This window comes from Priapulus caudatus, unplaced genomic scaffold (genome assembly GCF_000485595.1).
Source record: "Priapulus caudatus unplaced genomic scaffold, Priapulus_caudatus-5.0.1 Scaffold478, whole genome shotgun sequence".
NCBI classification, from domain to species: domain Eukaryota; kingdom Metazoa; phylum Priapulida; class Priapulimorpha; order Priapulimorphida; family Priapulidae; genus Priapulus; species Priapulus caudatus.
Genome location: NW_014577539.1, coordinates 77,462 through 96,789, shown reverse-complemented (window position 1 = coordinate 96,789; position 19,328 = coordinate 77,462). Strand labels below are relative to the sequence as shown.

At 42.3% G+C, this 19,328-nt stretch overlaps 1 protein-coding gene and 1 long non-coding RNA gene across 2 annotated transcripts in view; both read left to right on the top strand.

Annotated features, from left to right (window-relative positions):
• The first annotated feature begins 9,404 nt into the window (after positions 1-9,404).
• LOC106810843 (adhesive plaque matrix protein 2-like) overlaps positions 9,405-19,328 on the top strand; it is a 26,678-nt gene continuing 16,754 nt past the window's right edge. Inside the window, exons 1-2 of the mRNA XM_014814310.1 lie at positions 9,405-9,543; positions 10,007-10,143. Coding sequence (XP_014669796.1) covers positions 10,011-10,143 — 133 coding nt within the window. The 5' untranslated portion in view covers positions 9,405-9,543; positions 10,007-10,010. The remainder of the gene's footprint in view (positions 9,544-10,006; positions 10,144-19,328) is intronic.
• On the top strand, positions 13,269-13,828 carry LOC106810853. Its single transcript, XR_001394071.1, has 3 exons — positions 13,269-13,345; positions 13,459-13,608; positions 13,792-13,828. It is a non-coding gene; the product is annotated as an uncharacterized LOC106810853 (long non-coding RNA).

Sequence of the window (19,328 nt, the reverse complement as noted above, 5' to 3'; positions counted from 1 at the left end):
ATCATTCGATTCACGCATCGAATGTTTCGATTCACGCATCGAATGATGCATCGAATCATTCGATTCACGCATCGAATGAATTTGAATCGAATTATGAAACAGAATACACACCATAACTTCGCACCTATTTATGACGTTGGTCTCGATGCAAGAAAATATCCGAAGTCCAATATATATTCGAAACTTCGCTAATTCGCTACTTCGCTGATTCGAAACTTCTTGTTTCTTTGTCTATTTTAGCCCAAAAGTCATAATTATATATGATCCATGTTTTATAAATCCTCCTAGAAAATCCGCCGATCAGTAATTAAACAGTCTATGAATTTTACTCGTAAGAATAACAGTTTTCCCTTGGTACTTAATGGCATATGTAGTATATATCAAGAGCTAATAATACCTCTAATAATATTATTAGCTCTTGTATATATCCATTGGTGCTTTACAGTGTTTGTCACAGGCGACCAAAAACGTGCAACTTGGGGACGATTAGTGTGATGTACAGGTTAAATGCTACTGTCACTAGACGCAATTAACTTGCTCTTTGAACCGTTACACTCACAAGGAAAGTGGCTAGCGGAGGTTGAGACACTGGCTGCAGATCATTATATAGGGACTGCATGGTGCCTAATCCTTGACTGCCCCTTGATGTTTTTTCCTAGCCCTTAGAACGCTGGTGGAAACAATCGACAGATTACATGCAGTGCCGTCTGAGCCGGTACACCATTCTTCTATCGAATGTCTTATACCCATTTGAGCACTGATTAGAACACTGACCATGGTCGGCCAAGGTGATAAGGTGGCATCTGCGTTCCCAACGCTGGGAGCACAATCGTCTGTATATTTAGAGCTGTATGCAGGCTTACTACAATCTACATAATTATGTGAGCGCGGTTACTCATTAAAGGCTTTTGCCAGATGCTTGCGGATGCGCATAAGAAGAATAACTATATATCCTATAAAAACGGTGAAAACATGTGAAACATGTGATCCCCAAAAAATGCAACACAAACAAGTGTTAATAACTTTTTTGATATTGATGTTAACCCTTTCATTTTTCAGATTTAAAGAGGTGAATAGTTGCCAATCAGATTAGAATCAAGAGTTTTTTAAGATGCCTTGGACTCTTCGACAGAAATCATGGTGCGTGGAAACGTACTTTTCGACCAAATCGTTCAAAACTGTACAAGCACGTTTCAAGAGGGAATTCAATTGCTGCACCTATCCAAACAAAGGACTCATTCTAAGATGGGTACAGAAGTTTAAGGTGCATGGGACTGTCAGGAACCTCAATGCCAAAGGGAATACTCCCACACACTCATGGAGACAAAGGAGTGCAAGGACAGAGGAGAACATCACCTCAGTCAGGACCTCGGTTGGCCGCAGTCCAAAGAAGTCGTTACGTTGGCGCAGCCAACAATTGGGCATTCCGAGGGCGTCTCTGAGGAGAATTATCTGGGTCAGCTTATGGTTAATTTCTATCCTGTATGGGTACGAATGCAGATCCTGAATCAAAATTCTCTCTATGCATATGCGGTTCATTTTAATGCATACTCATCTAAATTAAATGCAATATATGCGGCTTAGGCGGCTCATAAGCAGCGAAAGCGTGTACGGATGCAATTGAACGGTGGCGACACCTAATGGCAAATGCGGCTAACAATATAGCTCGTCACGGAGCTCTACGAGGGTTCATAGGTCGTAGATCTTACTGCTTACGCTAATAGTAATATTGCACATCATAGCAGTAATATTCAGAATCATATTGGCATAATGAGTTATAAAGGTTTAATGAATAGGAAACAAATATAGAATATGGAATTTAGTTGTGACAAATAAAATATACGTCGTAATCATTTCTCGCTTGGTCAATGCGCAGTTTTTGGATAGCATAACGATGCTCGTTGTTTAATATCTCTTACCTAAGGGGTCGTAGAACGTTCACGAATAATTATATTGGGCTATTATATAAAGCTATAATATTATATGGGAGTAATATTTCAAGAACGTCAGTTCAGTACGTTTACGATTACAATACGCGCGAATTCATCGCGTTTTCTGTTATGACAGCCCACTTAGCAACTGGTTGAACAACTTATTATAACAAACATCGCCAGTGGGGTAAGGTTAAGGTATCCGGGTTAAATCCAGCTCAGTCTGTCTTGAATACCGGTTTAAATTCACCCTGGAACGTGGTAAAACCTGTGCCTACAGAATGTCCCCCCTGTTGGTTGGGAACGATGGTGCCCTTGGACATATGCACTAAATCGCTCTTTTATTCCCAAATAGAAAATTTAACAAAAATAACCGTAAATCTAACAACGAGAACGCGCGTAATCTAGTAAATTGGAAAATTTCTGCGCTTTTCCATGTCGATTATTTACGTAAAAACACGAATGACTGCGTTTGTATTGTTTGACACTGTCGGCCGTGGCTGCCCTGGGCATCCATCATGTCCGTGGCACTGGTTCTTGGTCGGACTCCCACAGGAAAACTCGTCCTTGAGTCGCATGGTGGATTACCCGCGCTAACTGACCCCGACCTGCAGCTGCATCTTGAATTGTACACGCAGCTATTAGAATTTCACAGCAGAGCAGCGCAGAAAACACGAGCACTTTACTTTATGGTCCGTCTGCGTCATAACCTGACGATCGGGTTCCTGGCCATTGAGAGACCGATCTACCGACCGCAATTTAACGTGGCATTACAAACAGCGAAATAGCATAAAATCAAGAGCTAATAATATACCATTAGTATTATTTAGTGCAACTGTTATAGTATTATTATTATATATATACTATTTCGTACCCTTATTATTTATTATAGTACCTTTAGTTGTATGTATTATTAGCTGTTGATAAAATACATGACACTACGCGGGTTACCAAGAGCCTATAATACGATGATCATCAGTAAACATTCAGCTATCTCATAGTAGTGTTCCATAATACATATACTATTAAGAGCTAATGATAACTGATAACCTGATAAGCCCTAATAATAGCCCTAATAATACCGCTAATAATAACTGATTAAACTGATTAACTGATTAACTGATAAAAATGATTTAAATGATTAACTGATTAAAATATAATATACCTGATAATAATACCTCATCATGATCTAATAATAATGTATGATTATAGCTCTTGATACCATCAGGAGTAGATAGTCAATAATTTGTGATTATTTGCTCCTGATACTGTTATACTACCAGGAGTGAATAACAATGGTTCTATTATTGTTCACTCATGGTAGCATTGACCCTGCATGCGCAACTGACCGCGAACTTTGCGCTCACTGCTAGCGTGTATATTCTGTACATCCATCGACGCATTACGTAGCTCGCGCTGTACGAACTACAGGATACGCCTTTGGGGCTGTATGTATGTGATAGTATCGGCTAGCACGCATAATGCCCTCCAAATAGCTCATGCATGAAAGCGCACTTTTGATTTCAATTGCATTCACGCGAAATGAAGTCAGGGGCGTGTACAGGATTTGTACCAGGGGGAGGGGGGTCTAACCGTAACCCAAACTTGCGAGCACGCGAAGGGGGTGTCTAGGGGCCCTCCTCCCGAACTTTTGTGTTGACGAATTAGACCTCCTTAGATGCGTTTTCTGCGGCGAGCAGGGGGGGGACCCCCGAACCCCCTGGACCCCCCCTGTACACGCCCCTGAAGTGCTAGATGTAGCGACACCTGAGCCTATCTAGATGTTTGTAAATACCATATTTAAAGATTATAAAATTTTATTTATATATATAATATTTAGGTATAATCTAATTTACCATGTTATTTATAAGTGTTTTTAATATCCAATATTCCTATGTATAGACTTTATTTACTATGAAACTATATGACCATAATATATATATATATATATATATATATAATATATATATATATATATATAATTTCTGTTTTATATTCTAAAATATAAATTTCTTATATATTCGTGTTATTACTAGTATATATGAGATATTTCGTAGACCGTACAGTGATATACATAACCGTGTCTAATTTGACACGTAATAAAACGTCTCTACAGTCTGTAACAGAATAGATCGTGTACGTGGTAGACTTAGCTAGGTCTACCAGTAAATATCTATATAAGAGCAGGCGGATACGGTGTGCCATGAACATGCTTATAGAAACTAACTCTCCATGACGGTGTTAATTAATCCCAGTCGTAAAAGGGTTCGGCCATGTACAAAATAATCATGTGATACCAACGGCAATGTCTATGGCGAACCCTTCCTGAAACGTGTGCAAGGTCTGTGTACAGCCTTAGGCTCACTGTAAACGTAGACTTCTTTCATTTCCAACGCGATGCGTTATTATGTGTGTGTGTGTGTGTGTGTTGTGTGTTGTGCATGTGTTTGTGCGTGTGCGTGTGCGTGTGCGTGTGGCGTGCGTGCGTGCGTGCGTGCGCGTGTGCTGTACGCGTGTGTGTACGTGTGTGTGTGTTGTGTGTGTTGTGTGTTGTGTGGTGTTGTGTGTGTGTGCGTGGGTGGCGTGTGTGTGTCGTGCGCGTGTGGCGTGTCGTGTCGTGCGCGTGTGCGGTCGTGGCGTGTGCGTGCATCGTGCGCGGTGTATGCGTGCGTGCGCGTGTGCGGGTGCGTGTGCGGGTGCGTGTGCCTGTGCGTGCATGTGCGTGTGCGTGTGCGTGTGCGCGCGTGGTGTGTGCAAAGTTTCACAATTCCAACCAAAAGTACACAATTTTTGTGTGCTTATTCGCTGCACTATATTGAGTAGCCGCTCTCACATAATTAGGTGTATTATAATATCAGGAGTGTCATAATATAGATTATGACACTCTATCATCAGACACATCATTAGAAACATCCATATTATGACGCTCCTGATAATATTGTGTGTCTGTAAGTGCATGTTTGGAGTACGCTCCAGCATGTATGTATACATATCAGGAGTTAATGAAGACAAACAAACAAACAAACAAACAAACAAACAAAATTAATTTGTCTTCATTAACTCCTGATACATTTATATGTACCACAAGCGGTAAGCGGTCGATAACAAACATGGCATTTGCCCCGCAACTTTTCTCTCTTACGGGGCTATGACGTCACGCGCGTGCGTGCGTACGTGCGTGCGCGAAATAGTCGTGACAGGCGTGTTGCGATTCTCGGAGCAGCACTTATGTCGGTGACTGGCAGTGGCAGATGGAGACGTATATAATTGCCTCGTGGATTCCTCGAACACGTTCACATAAACTGAGCGAAAATTTTCGTCCGCTCGTTTCACGCTTCAGCCAACAGCAATTATCGAGTGGCCCCTCCCTCATCCTCAACCACCAACAGCCACCATGTAGTCAGAGAGAGAGAGAGAGAGAGAGAGAGAGAGAGAGAAGAGAGAGAGAAGAGAGAGAGAGAGAGAGAGAGAGCGAGACAGAGAGAGAGAGAGAAGAGAGAGGAGAGAGAGAGAGAGAGAGAGAGGAAGAGAGAGAGAAAGAGAGAGAGAAGAGAGAGAGAGAGAGAGAGAGAGAGAAGGAGAGAGAGAGAGAGAGACAGAGAGAAGAGAGAGAAAAGCGGAGAGAGAGAAAGAAAGAAAGAGAGAGAGAGAGAGAGAGAGAGAGGAGAGAGAGAGAGGGAGAGAAAGAAGAGAGAGAGAGAGAGAGAGAAAGAAGAGAGAGAGAGAGAGAGAGAGAGAGAGATAGAAGAGAGAGAGAGAGAGAGAGAGAGAGAGAGAGAGAGAGAGAGAGAGAGAGAGAAAGAGCAACGAGAAGAAAGAGGAAGAGAGAGAGGAAGGAGAGAGCGAGAGAGAGAGGAGAGAGAGAGAGAGAGAGAGAGGAGAGGGAGGCGGGAGAGAGAGAGAGAGAGAGAGGGGGGGAGAAACAGGTACTACCATGCTGCGTAGACCCGAGGCGTGTTTACACGAACACCTCATGACGTCATTACATACGCAGCTACATCGGAAAAATTACAAAGAACATTCGCTAAATTTATAACACGCATGCCTGAAGGTCCACCGCGCATAGCTTCGTTTCATATAGGGACAAAACAAGTGTGCTTGTGTGGTGTTCCAGGTCGCAATACTATATCGTACGCACTCTTCGCACCTATTTATGACGTTGGTCTCGATGCAAGAAAATATCCGAAGTCCAATATATATTCGAAACTTCGCTAATTATCGCTCACTCGCTGATTCGAAACTTCTTGTTTCTTTGTCTATTTTAGCCCAAAAGTCATAATTATATATGACCATTTTATAAATCCTCCTAGAAAATCCGGCCGATCAGTAATTAAACAAGTCTATGAATTTTAGCTCGTAATAATAACAGTTTTCGCCTTGTAGCTTAATGGCATATGTAGTATATATCAAGAGCTAATAATACCTCTAATAATAATTTAGCTCTTGTATATATCCATTGGTGCTTTACAGTGTTTTTGTCACAGGCGACAAAACGTGCAACTGGGGACGATTAGTGTGATGTAGCAGTTAAATGCTACTGTCACTAGACGCAATTAACTTGCTCTTTGAACCGTTACACTCACCAAGGAAAGTGGCTAGCGAGGTTGAGACACTGGCTGCAGATCAATATAGAGACTAGGTGCCTAATCCTTGACTGCCCGCTTGATGTTTTTTCCTAGCCCTAGAACGCTGGTGGAAAACAATCGACAGATTCATGCAGTGCCGTCTGAGGCGGTACACCATTCTCTATCGAATGTCTTATACGCATTTGAGCACTGATAGAACACTGACAATGGTCGGCCAAGGTGATAAGGTGCCATCTGCGTCCCAACGCTGGAGCACAATCGTCTGTATATTTAGAGCTGTATGCAGGCTTACTAAATCTACATAATTATGTGAGCGCGGTTACTCATTAAAGGCTTTTGCCAGATGCTGCGGATGCGCATAAGAAAATAACTATATATCCTATAAAAACGGTGAAAACATGTGAACACATGTGATCCCAAAAAATGCAACACAAACAAGTGTTAAATAACTTTTTTGATATTGATGTTAACCCTTTCATTTTCAGATTTAAAGAGGTGAATAGTTTGCCAACAGATTAGAATCAAGATTTTTTAAGATGCCCTTGACCTTCGACAGAAATCATAGGTGCGTGGAAACGTACTTTTCGACCAAATCGTTCAAACTGTACAAGCACGTTTCAAGAGGGAATTCATTGCTGCACGCTATCCAAACAAAGGACTCATTCTAAGATGGTACAGAAGTTTAGGGACAATGGGACTGTCAGGAACCTCAATGCCAAAGGGAATACTCCCACACCTCAGGAGACAAAGGAGTGCAAGGACAGAGGGAGAACATCACCTCAGTCAGACTGTCGGTTGGCCGCAGTCCAAAGAATTCGTTACGTTGGCGCCACCCAACAATTGGGCATTCCGAGGCGCTCTCTGAGGAGAATATATCTGGGTCAGCTTAATGGTTAATTTCTATCCTATGGTACGAATGCAGATCCTGAATCAAAATCTCCTCAGAAGACTCCATCGAATGCCCAATTGTTGCTGCGCCAACATAACGACTTCTTTGACTGCGGCCAACGCGAGGTCCTGCCTGAGGTTGATGTTCTCCTCTGTCCTTGCGCTCTTTTGTCTCCCAGCTGAGTGTGTGGCAGTATACCTCTTGGCATTGAGGTTCCTGACAATCCCATGCCCGCTGAACGCATATACCATCTAGAATGAGTCCTTTGTTTGGATAGGTGCGGCAATTGAATTCCCTCTAAAACGTGCTTGTACAGTTTGAAACGATTGGTCAAAAAAGTACGTTTCACGGACCATGATTTCTGTCAAAGAGTCGCAAGGCATCTTGAAAAACTCTTGATTCTAAATGCTGATTGGCAACTATCACCTCTTTAAATCTGAAAAATGAAAGGGTTCACATCAATATCAAAAAAGTTATTAAAACTTGTTTGGGTTGCATTTTTTTGGGTCACCCTGTACGTAGAAACAATATACAAGTGATATTATCAAGAGTACATAATAGAGTACTCTCTATTATCTACTCTGGATATTATATTTCGTTAGTGATAGTTAGTATACAAGTGATTTATATAATATTGTTACGCAGACGCCTGAGTAGTAGTATGTACTCTTACCATGCCAGATAGTTATGTCGTCATTTCTAGCTTACTATATATGGGTTCTTTCATTAGTAACTATCAATCAGTAACTATATATATACTGATCGATCACTCAGCAACTATACACAAGGATTAAATATTAGAAATTTCTAGTTGTGTAACGAAAACTGTGAGCCGGTAACGCCCCGTTAAAAGAACTACACACACACACACCCGCACACACACACACACACGCACGCACACACACACACACACACACACACACACAGCACACAACACACACACAACGCACACACACAACACACACACACATCACACACACACACACATGTAATAATATATCTTCATTTCATGGCCTGCTCAGCACTCACGCGCGGTAAGGATCGCTGTTTTCCCGATCATTCGAGACGTCTATCCCCTTCTCACCCTCTGCCCCCGCAGTGCTTGCATCATATTTCCCCTCCCATCCTAATCCTCGCCCTTCGTGTGATTGATCTCTTTTTGTTAAACTCCCTCTGCGTCGTGGTCTGCCGGCGCGCTCTCTGCTCTCTCTTCTCGCTCCTCTGCTCTCACTCACTCTCGTCGTCTCTGTCTTTCTGTATCTATTTCTACCGGCGGCTCCATCTCTTTCTCTCTCCTCTGCCCTCTCTCTGCTCTCTCTATATATATATATATATATATTATTATAGTATAATATATAAACAGGATTAATATAAAGACAAAATTAAACGAAGCAGTTTGTCTTTATTAACTCCTGATAAAAGTATATATATATAGATTATATATATATAGTATATATATAATTCTTACTCGAGCAAATATGCTCTTATATACTTAAGTTTATAATTAACTTTTTTATTTTAGGCTTATAATTATTATAATTATGACTATTATAGTTTATATAGTTAATATTGGTGGTGATATCATGTTCATTCTGAGAAAGAGCGCTGCTCTGAGCTAGGTAAATAACTTGTAATTTTTTGTCATTCACTTTTCGTTCAGACCGCGGTACATTCGCAGCGCAATTCCGCTGCTGATTGACCTTCAGAAATATCATAACCGTCTATAATATCATTTCTGAACCTTTGTCGTTGAACTATTCGGTACCATTCCGTGGCAGGGCACAAGATCCGCGAATTCGTTTCGAGTGTCTGCGGCAAAAGCCCAATCACCGATCTACTAAACCTGATTAGAGCTGTCGCATTCAAAAGGTCGTGACGCGCGTGCTGTTAGTAGCACCATGGGTTACCTTTCATCGTTGCATTCCGAGAAACCGTGTTCGTGCAAGGCTGGTGGCTGTTATTGTCCCCGAGCAAGGCTCGTGACGTGCATTAGGGGGCGATGTTCGTCCATGCAGAACATCTCGCTATTATATAAAAAAAACTCTGCGCTGCTAGCCGTCTATAGTCGTTGCCGACATCGCATCATAACCACGCGCTAAAAAGTATCTGCTGCCGAATCAGAGGAAGGAATATCAAGGTTTGTTAATATCGTATATGCACCGAATTCAGGTTATTGTTCATGATCGCCGGTATGTTAATGCTATCGTGTTATCAGGCATGCACTTGTTAGTAACGTGTATACAGTAGGGTCATTGACAGATTGCAATGTCCACGAGTAATTAAGATTTATTTACTCAAGACGCTGATATATATAATAGCCTTAAAAAAGTAACAAAATATCTCTTATTTATTCAACAATTTAGTATACTCGAGTATACTAATTATAGAATAAACAAAAGATCCTTTGTATTTAGTAGATACTAACGAAAATATTATCAAAGTCTTACCTGATAAGTTTAAGTGATAATAAAAAAATAGTAGCATATAGACTGTGGCACTTCTATAAATAAATAAACCCTCTCTAAACCCGAGAGTCTCCATAAATCGATCATGGTGATTGTGTGTGGCTATATATAAACACCTTATCTGTGAAATTTCAGGAAAATGAAGATATTAGTAATCCTACTATTGGTAGGCGCGACATACGCTGATGACAGTGTCTTCAGCAGAATTCGTGATGGTGGATATGGAAGGAGGTATGACCATAGACCTGTGATACGTCATGACGTCATCCGAGGTAATGACCCATAAGCAAAATCAATCGTGTCAAAGGGTACACATAGTTATAGCTCGATGGAATGTATGTTAAAATTAAATGAAAACGTCGAGCGAGTGGAGCAATGTAAACTGTTGATCAAAGGTTCGAATTGAATTTTTATTTTACAGTAACACACCCACACACACACACACACACACACACACACACACACACACACACACACACACACACACACACACACACACACACACACACACACACACACACACACACACGACGCACACGCACACGCACGCACCCACCACACGCACGCACGCACGACGCGCACCACACCACACACCTCCTCTCTCTCTTTCCCCCTCTCTCTACTTGTCCCAACAATGGTTCCGTTTCATTTGTTCATGCTGAGTTTGTCATGTTTTTGAAATTTAAGCAGGATGACTGTGTATCCAAACCCCGGCTTGCGGCAATTCACGGGAGTGGTGTCTGACTAGCTGGTCTCCCGGTTGGGACCGCACTGTGCGAACGATTAATGACTACTGCAGCAGTGTCCCCGGTGCTTACATGGCGCAGGCAATGTGAACATTAGAAAGTCAAGGTAATAGATATACCCTAGTTTTTACCACGTTCGTAGAAACAGAACGGTGATATTACATAACTTAATTGTTCGTAAGACATCAATATAGTTAGCCATTAGACCATACAGACGGTAGATAATAGGAAATTTCCTTTATTATCTTTTTTCTGATATATAGTATATACCTATAGTATATAATATATGATATATATATATATATATATCGGCCGATACTATGATAGCATGTAAATAACTTTTTTATATAGGGGTGATCAGCCTGCGTAACCATGTGCATTAATAACAATAACCTGACGGCCATGTTCAGAAGACCGCCGTGATTATCGCAAACTAAATAGCTCTCACGAGCAATCAGCGGAAAGACCCTAGTTTTCAATACAACGACGCGTCATACGTAATACGCAGGTTTATAATGACAAAACAATTTGACAGACATTGACAGACATTTTGACAGACATTTGGTCATATATTAACCCTGATAATAGCACTGTCCTCAATTTTGAACATATACAGATTGATATCACATGTTTGGCTATAACTTCTTAGATTACTTAATTGTTATTTTTAACCGAGTGCGTGATTACATGCTCTACTGTTAGCAGATTACTTGCTATCGCAAACTCCCTGCGCAAGGGGAGTATGTCTGACTAGCTCGTTCAACGCTGGACCGCAGCTGGGGATCCGTTGACTACCTACTTTGCATGTCGTCCCCATGGCTAAGCGCAAAAGATCGATGAACATTATCAACCACCGTCAGATAAATTCTATGTTATATATTCCTAGTTAACCATCGCACACGTAATTTACACATTTCCTCAATCGGTACACATATTTAATCAGGTTTTGGTATAATGAACTAACATTGTCAAAACAAACTGGTCCGTTCATTTTGTTCACTGAGGTTCGATGTTTTTGAATTTACAGATTACTGTTACAAACCCCTGTCGCAGATCACGGAGTGTGTCTGAAACTAGCTCGTCTTCCGGTTGGGACGCGCAGCTGGGATCCGTTGACTACTACTTGCAAGTGTCCCAATACTCCAGGCGAAGGCATTGTGAAGATTATGAAAGTCAAGGTATAAGCAATGCATTCCGTTGAACAGGCTTTAAAAAATTAAATAGGTTATATTGCATTGTAAATTACAATTATTACCTGGCATTTGCACAGTCCTTTCTATCAGTGTTGATGCAACACGTGCGGAATATATCTATATTTACAGATTACTGTTCATCCAAACCCCTGTCGCAATGGTGAAGTGTGTCTGACTGAGCCTCGTCCTCCGTTGGGCACCGCAGCTGGGATTCCGTTAACTTCTACTGTCAAGTGCCCGCCATGCTACAAGCGGCAAAAAAGACTTGACTAATATGCAAACCACCTCAAGGTAATTCTAGTTGTATAGCCTTGTTACCACCGTCACACCGTCCTTTACCCTACATTTCTCATCGTGACATTAATTAATTCAGGCTTGGATAATAATAACTTGTTCAACGAAATGGTTCGTTCATTTTTTCACCGAGGTGTCATGTTTTTGAATTTACAGATTAACTGCTATCCAAAGCCCCTGTCTCAATCACGGAGTGGTGTCTGACTAGTCGTCCTCCGGATGGGACCGCACTGGGGATCCGTTGAACTACTACTGTCAAGTGCCCCACTGGCTCTACAGCGGCACAACGATGTGGACAATATCACAGCCAGCCTCAAGGTAATTCTAGTCTAGGCCTAGTTAACCACGCACACGTCTTTACTATCATTCTCACTCGTAACATGATTTAATCAGGCTTTCTGTATAATGAATAACTTGTCCAACGAATGGTCCGTTTATTTGTTCAACTGAGGTGTCATTGTTTTGAATTTAATCAGATTACGCTATCCAAACCCCTGTCTCAATCACGGAGTGTGTCTGACTAGCTCGTCCTCCGAGGGAGCCGCAGCTGGGATCCGTTGACTACTACTGCAAGTGCCCCCATGGCTACAGCGGCAAACGATGTGGACAATATCAACCACCTCAAGGTAATTCTAGTTATGCCTAGTTAACCACGCACACGTCTTTACTACATTTCTCAATCGTAACATGATTTAATCAGGCTTTGTATAATGAATATCTTGTCAAACGAATGGTCCGTTTATTTGTTCACCGAGGTGTCATGTTTTTGAATTTACAGATTACTGTTATCCAAACCCATGTCTCAATCAGACGGAGTGGTCTGACTAGCTTCGTCCAACGGCTGGGACGCGCAGCTGGGATCCCGTTGACTAACTACTGCAAGTGCCCCCATGGCTACAGCGCAAAAGAGTGGAAATATCAACCACCTCAAGGTAATTCTAGTTATGCCTAGTTAACCACGTACACGTATTTACTATATTTCTCAATCGTAACATGATTTAATCAGGCTTTGTATAATGAATAACTTGTCCAACGAATTGTCCGTTCATTTGTTCACTGAGGTGTCATGTTTTTGAATTTACAGATTACTGTTATCCAAACCCTCTGGTTCGCAATACACGGAGTGTGCTGACTAGTTCGTCCAACGTATGGAGACTCGCAGCTGGGATCCGTTGACTACTACTGCAGCAAGTGTCCCCGTGACTACAGCGGCAGGCATTGTGAACATTATGAAAGTCAAGGTATAAGAATCATTCCCAGTTAACCGCGCTTTTTACAATTACAATAATAATTACCTGCATTTGCACAGTCCTTTATCAGGTTGATCACCGTGCTGATATATCTATATTTACAGATTACTGTCATCCAAACCCCTGTCGCAATGGTGGAGTATGTCTGACTACTCGTCCCGGGCTGAACGCCGACATGGGGGATCCGTTGAATACGACTGCAAGTGCCCTACTGGATACAGCGGACGGCGATGGTGAGCATTACCGTGCTCATGGTTGTATCTCTATAAATATACTTTCTCTAGTGTCACTGTTTTACAAATGTGCTTAATTCATTTACCATCGGCTGTGATCGTGCTTGCTATTAAAAAAATTGTATAATATTATTAATTAATAATCAATTAAAAGGCCCCCGTAAGAATGCGCAAAACTTACATACAGTTGTTTTGTTGATTTAGATATTCAAGGATGCGTGTTGGGCCGTACGCAGACTGCGCAAGGCACGGAGCGGCATTGTGTGTCGGAACATGCTGTCCAGAATATGCCAAGTTGCCACCATCATGGGCGAGGACCACACAATGCGAATCTCAAAAATATATGAGACCCCGCTGACAATTAAGTCAACGAGATGCAGTACTCAATGAATTGGGACAATACGAATAAAAGTGTCTAAATTCGGCTCCAGGTCTGTTTTTAAAGGCTGAATATACTAAATTGATTTTTAAGAAGTTATGATAGGCCACTTTATCTCGATTAATTCTGCATAACCGGCGCAAGGACGTTAAAGAGAAATCTAGCAAACCTATTAGCATTGTTTTAGCATGCAGTAGCCACTGTACGTCTACACGGAATTGGGCGCATGATGCTTGTCCCGTTAAAAGACATTTCTGATGATAAATAATGGACCACATAATTAGCAAATTAGATCTATACGTGTTGTTTCTATACGATGCGTATAAATAGCTGAAACCTAAGTCGTTAGCGATCCTGCAAAAATTTATAGGCTCCACGGTTCGAAATTTCTCAATTGTTTGTTTCACATCGTCCAGAATGGCAAAAATAGTATAGTATTAACGGCGGACAATAACGAAATGAAAGAAATTATACCAATTGTATAATTTACAACAGTTTAATTTTGTGTAAAAAGATTTTGTGATATGGAATTTACTGTGGGTCTGTTTATAAATACTGTATAGTGATGTGGATATTATCATGTCTGGTGATTTACTATGCTGACTGAAATTTTATTTAATAAACTATCATCTATATCAGTTGACGCCGACCTATTACGCATAAGATGTTATTGCTTGGTGTGGTGTGGCATGTGTTGAGTGGAATTAAGAATGCACATGTTACGCTATATTACGCTATATATAATACATAAGCACAGCAGCGCGCCACACACACACACACACACGGCACGCACGACACGTCACCCACGCACGCGACGACGACCGCAGACGCACGACCGCAGCGGACGCACGCACCGACGCAACGCCACGCCGCACGCACGGGCAGCCGGGCGGCGCGCCCACACACACACACAACACACACACACACACACACACACCACACACACCATCACACACACGAGATAGAGAGTAAGATAGAAAGAGAGAGAGAGAGCGCGTGCGAGAGAGAGAGAGAGAGAGAGAGAGAGACAGACAGACAGACAAACAGACAGACAAACAGACACAGACAGTTAGTTTTACCGCTGTTGAAATAATTTAACCGCGGTAAATTTATTGGTATTTAATTTTACCCAATCAGAGGTCGTGTTACACATAATTTAACCGCGGATAAATTAATTTTACCGCGGTATAAATAATTTAACCGCGGTTAAATTATGGGCCTTTTACCTAAGCAGAGGCCCTGTTACACACAATTTAACCGCGGTAAAATAATTCAACTGCGGTTAAATTTTGTATAATAAGGCCTGTGATTTGGTAAAAGGGCAATCATTTTACCGCCGTAGGCCTACTCAGACATAATAATTTTTACCGCTGTTGAAATAATTTAACCACGGAAAATTATTGGTATTATATCCAATCAGAAGTCGTGTTACACATAATTTAACAGTGGATAAATTATTTTTATTGCAGTAAAAATAATTCGACCGCGGCTAAATTATGGACCTTTTATCCAATCAGAGGCCTTGTTACACATAATTTAACCGCGGTAAAATAATTCAACCGCGTGTGTGTGTGCGTGTGTTTACGTATGTACGTGCTTGCGAGCGCATGTACTTGCATGTGTATTAGCTATATTATTGACCACATTACATCGGGGTGGCAGTTTGATTTGCTGTTCTGCTTGTACTGTGTGTAAATACATAATTATTTCCAACAAAACAAATTCAAGCCATATGGATATATGATCTCGTCTTCTGCGTAGTGTTTCGATATCTTTAACCGTGTAATACATATTTATCATATAGAACCATTTTGAAGCGATTGCAACTTAGCGTTAGTTAATAAACAACATTTGCAATAAATATTTGTATTCTTTTTTGCGTCAAATTTTCCGTGACCTAAGTAGCTACATTCAGGTCAATTAGGTACTGTTTGAGAAAAAAAAAATTGAAATTGTATTTAAAAACAAGTAGATTTGAAAACGTAATGTGGGCGTAGTCAATAAACCCTTCAATACTATCGTTACCCACTCATACATCCATACATATCAGAAGTAGATAATAGGGAATCTAGAATAGAAGTAGATAATAGGGATATAGTTCCCTATTATCTAATCCTGATACATATCAAGGGTTAATAATGACAACTTGTGAAAATGAAACGTTGTCCTTATTAACCCTTGATACATATCTATACATATATACATCCATGCATACATATCGCAGGCCCGTAGCCAGCTTTCTATTGGGGGGGGTTCGTTTTCAATGTTGGCAATTTGCTCGGCAGGGGCGTGTACAGGATTTGGACCCGGGGGGGGGGGGGTCTAACCGTAACCCAAAGTTGCGAGCACGCGAAGGGGGGGCCTGGGGGGCCCTCCCCCAGAAATTTTTTAAAATTAGACCCCCTCAGATGCGTTTTCTGCGCGAACAAGGGGGGGTCCGGACTTCCTGGACCCCCCCCCAAAACACGCCCCTGCTCGGGCGCGAAGCGACCAGGCGAGGGAGCCAAGCGACCGAGCGGGGGGAAGGTGTGGGAGGGGGCGTGTTCACTGTTCACCCTCCCGCACGATGGAGAATTTGCAATTATTACACTAAAATGGACCCCAAGCAAAAAATAATAATTTGAAAATTTGCAAGAATTTCACCTCAGGTCGCTGGGGGGGACGGGCTCGGGGGGGTTCGTTCGAACCCCCCGAACCCCCCCTGGCTACGGGCCTGTATCTAGCTGATATGGTTAGGGTTAGGGTTAGTGTTAGGGTTAGGGTTAGGGTTAGAGTTAGGGTTAGGGTTAGGGAGTAGGCGTAGGCGACTCCCTAGACTCGTTAGTGGAGTAGGCGAGGTATTAGATAGTAGTATTTAGTACCAGGGTACGTTCTGGTATACCGGACCGTACCCAGGGTACGTTCCGGCAGTACCATGGGGGACATAGACCCTATCAGCGTTATTAAGAGGAAAGTATCGTGAGAGAGGTAGACAGGGTCACTAGCCCCCCAATCGCAATCGGTTGCCTGCTTGTAGCAAATAAGAAACGCTAGACCCTTGTGACATGTGAATAAGGAAGCAATAATAAGTACTTATCGCCCTCATAGACTATACACTTGTGAAATGTGAATAGGGCCCAGTATCCTTCTATCCCACATGAGGGAGAACTTACAGGGTTCTACCTAACAGGTAGAGATAAGTATATACCAATTATAGTGGGCGTGTGCCCAACAGGGAAGACACTCGTGAAATCTGGATAGGAGACAAGTAGAAACTCTTTACGCCGAGCAGGAAAACACCTTGTGACGACGCAGTAGGGAATTGATTGAGGGTGCTTAATGAACCAAAGGACATTCGCAGTCAAATATCTGGCAATGGCCTTCTGCTAATTCCCTCTCTAATATTCTAAATATTGCCTCTCCTGGCTCCTATATGTCCCTCCTACATACCTCCCACACCACCTCTGCCTCCTCGACCACCTCTGCCTCCTACATACCTTCCCCACCACCTCTGCCTCCTCCACCTCCTCTGCCTCCTCTTCCACCTCTGACTCCTCCACCTCCTCTACCTCCTATACATACCTCCTCTACAGTATCTTCGTCGTGTGTCGTCGTTGCCGCCACCCATCCATCGGAGGAGCCGTTACGGACCGCCTCCCCGGCGTCTCCGCGCTCCGACATCGCACCTCCCCCGCTGAGCAGCGTCCTGGAGAGGAAGCCCTCTGGAGCGCCTCCTGCCTCCTCCCTGGAGCGCCTCCTCGCGGCCGATGCTAGCGCCCCCACGAGGAGGACGAGGAGCATCGCCGCGCGGACGCACGTCTTCAGCAGACGTCGTCGCTTGCGCACGAGAGCTGGTGACGTCGGCGCCGACACTTGCTGCCGACGACGACCCTTCAATGCGCTATCCATCCCCGAGCTGCGTGGAGACGGCAGCATTCTGTGCCGACGTAGATTGATTGTTTCTTCGCTCGGGCACGGTTTCATTTGCCGCACTACTGTTGTCTAAGAGTGTCTAAGAGTTTAGTGAGCAGGTGTGCTTTCTCAGAAAGTCTGGAAAATTATGAAGATAATAGTATAGTAGAAGTAATAGGAAATAGTATAGTTCAAGTAATAAAATATTATATAAGTACAAATGATAAAAATGGTAGAGTACAAGTAATAGAGTATAGAAGATAGAAAGTATATAGAGTATAGTATATATAGTAGAGTATAGCAAAGAATATAGTATAGTACAAGTAATAGAAGATAGTATAGTACAAATAAGATCATGTCTCTATTTTATCATTTGGCATCTTTTGATCGTGATCGACACGCCTTTCGATCATGCCACACTTTGATCATTAACAATGTCATATATTATGTACTATATATACTATATATTCTGTTCCTTGTAACATTTTTATTATTTGTGCTCTATTATCTTCTATTACTTGTACGATACTATATTCTGTTACCTATACACTGACATTTTTCAAAATGATCAACGAGTGCGACAATGTCAAAAGGTTAGACAAAGTCAAATTGAGTAATAATTAAGGTCAAAAGAAGTGACAAGTTCAGAGTGTCAAGTGTGACGTTGTCAAGAAGCGTGAAGTTGACAAGCTGACGTGTCCTTGTCAAATCCTGTAACATATGTTTTACAAATGTTGCATGAATTAGTCAGCGGAGCTAGACTAGGGGTTGCTTTTAGTGGTAGTCTATGTAGACAGAGCGTCGCGCATCTTGTGCGGCTAGATTGATGTTATAGAGAGAATAGTAAACGTGTTTTAGGTCGGGCGTTTCTAGGGTCATTGTAAAATGGGCCTATGACGCGGTCTGGGAGAACGGGTGACATGTGCGCTCAGGAAGTAGGGGTTTTGGGGGTAATATATAGGAGGTTAGGAGAGATTGAAGAAGGGACGGAGATGTAGGAAGAGAAGTCTGGTTGTGGTCGCGAGATTAAGCGCACGTGCTTACGCGCGTGTGCGCGTTGCTTTGTCCCTGTGTGCAAGGAGATGTGACGTGAGCAGATATTAAAGTTTATGCAGTTCAAGACACAAGATTGGATTTCTACTTCATCATTTCTACATGAACTCTTAATTCAACGTTACATTTTGGAGCCAGTGACAGTCAAAAACCTGGGTATTTCTTTGCGGACGCAACGTAAGGTACTCCGTTATGTCGATCTATAGGCCATACTATGCAAAGAAGATGAAGAAGGAAGAAGCCACAGGAGGAGTCGCTGGGTACACTGTTGGCAAAAAAAACTGTAGAGAGAGAAACGGAGAGCGGACGAGAGAGCAAGAGAGACGGAGGAACAGAGAGAGAGAGAAAGAGAGAGAGAGAGAGAGAGAGAGAGAGAGAGAAGAAAATAGAGAGAGAGAGAGAGAGAGAGAGAGAGAAG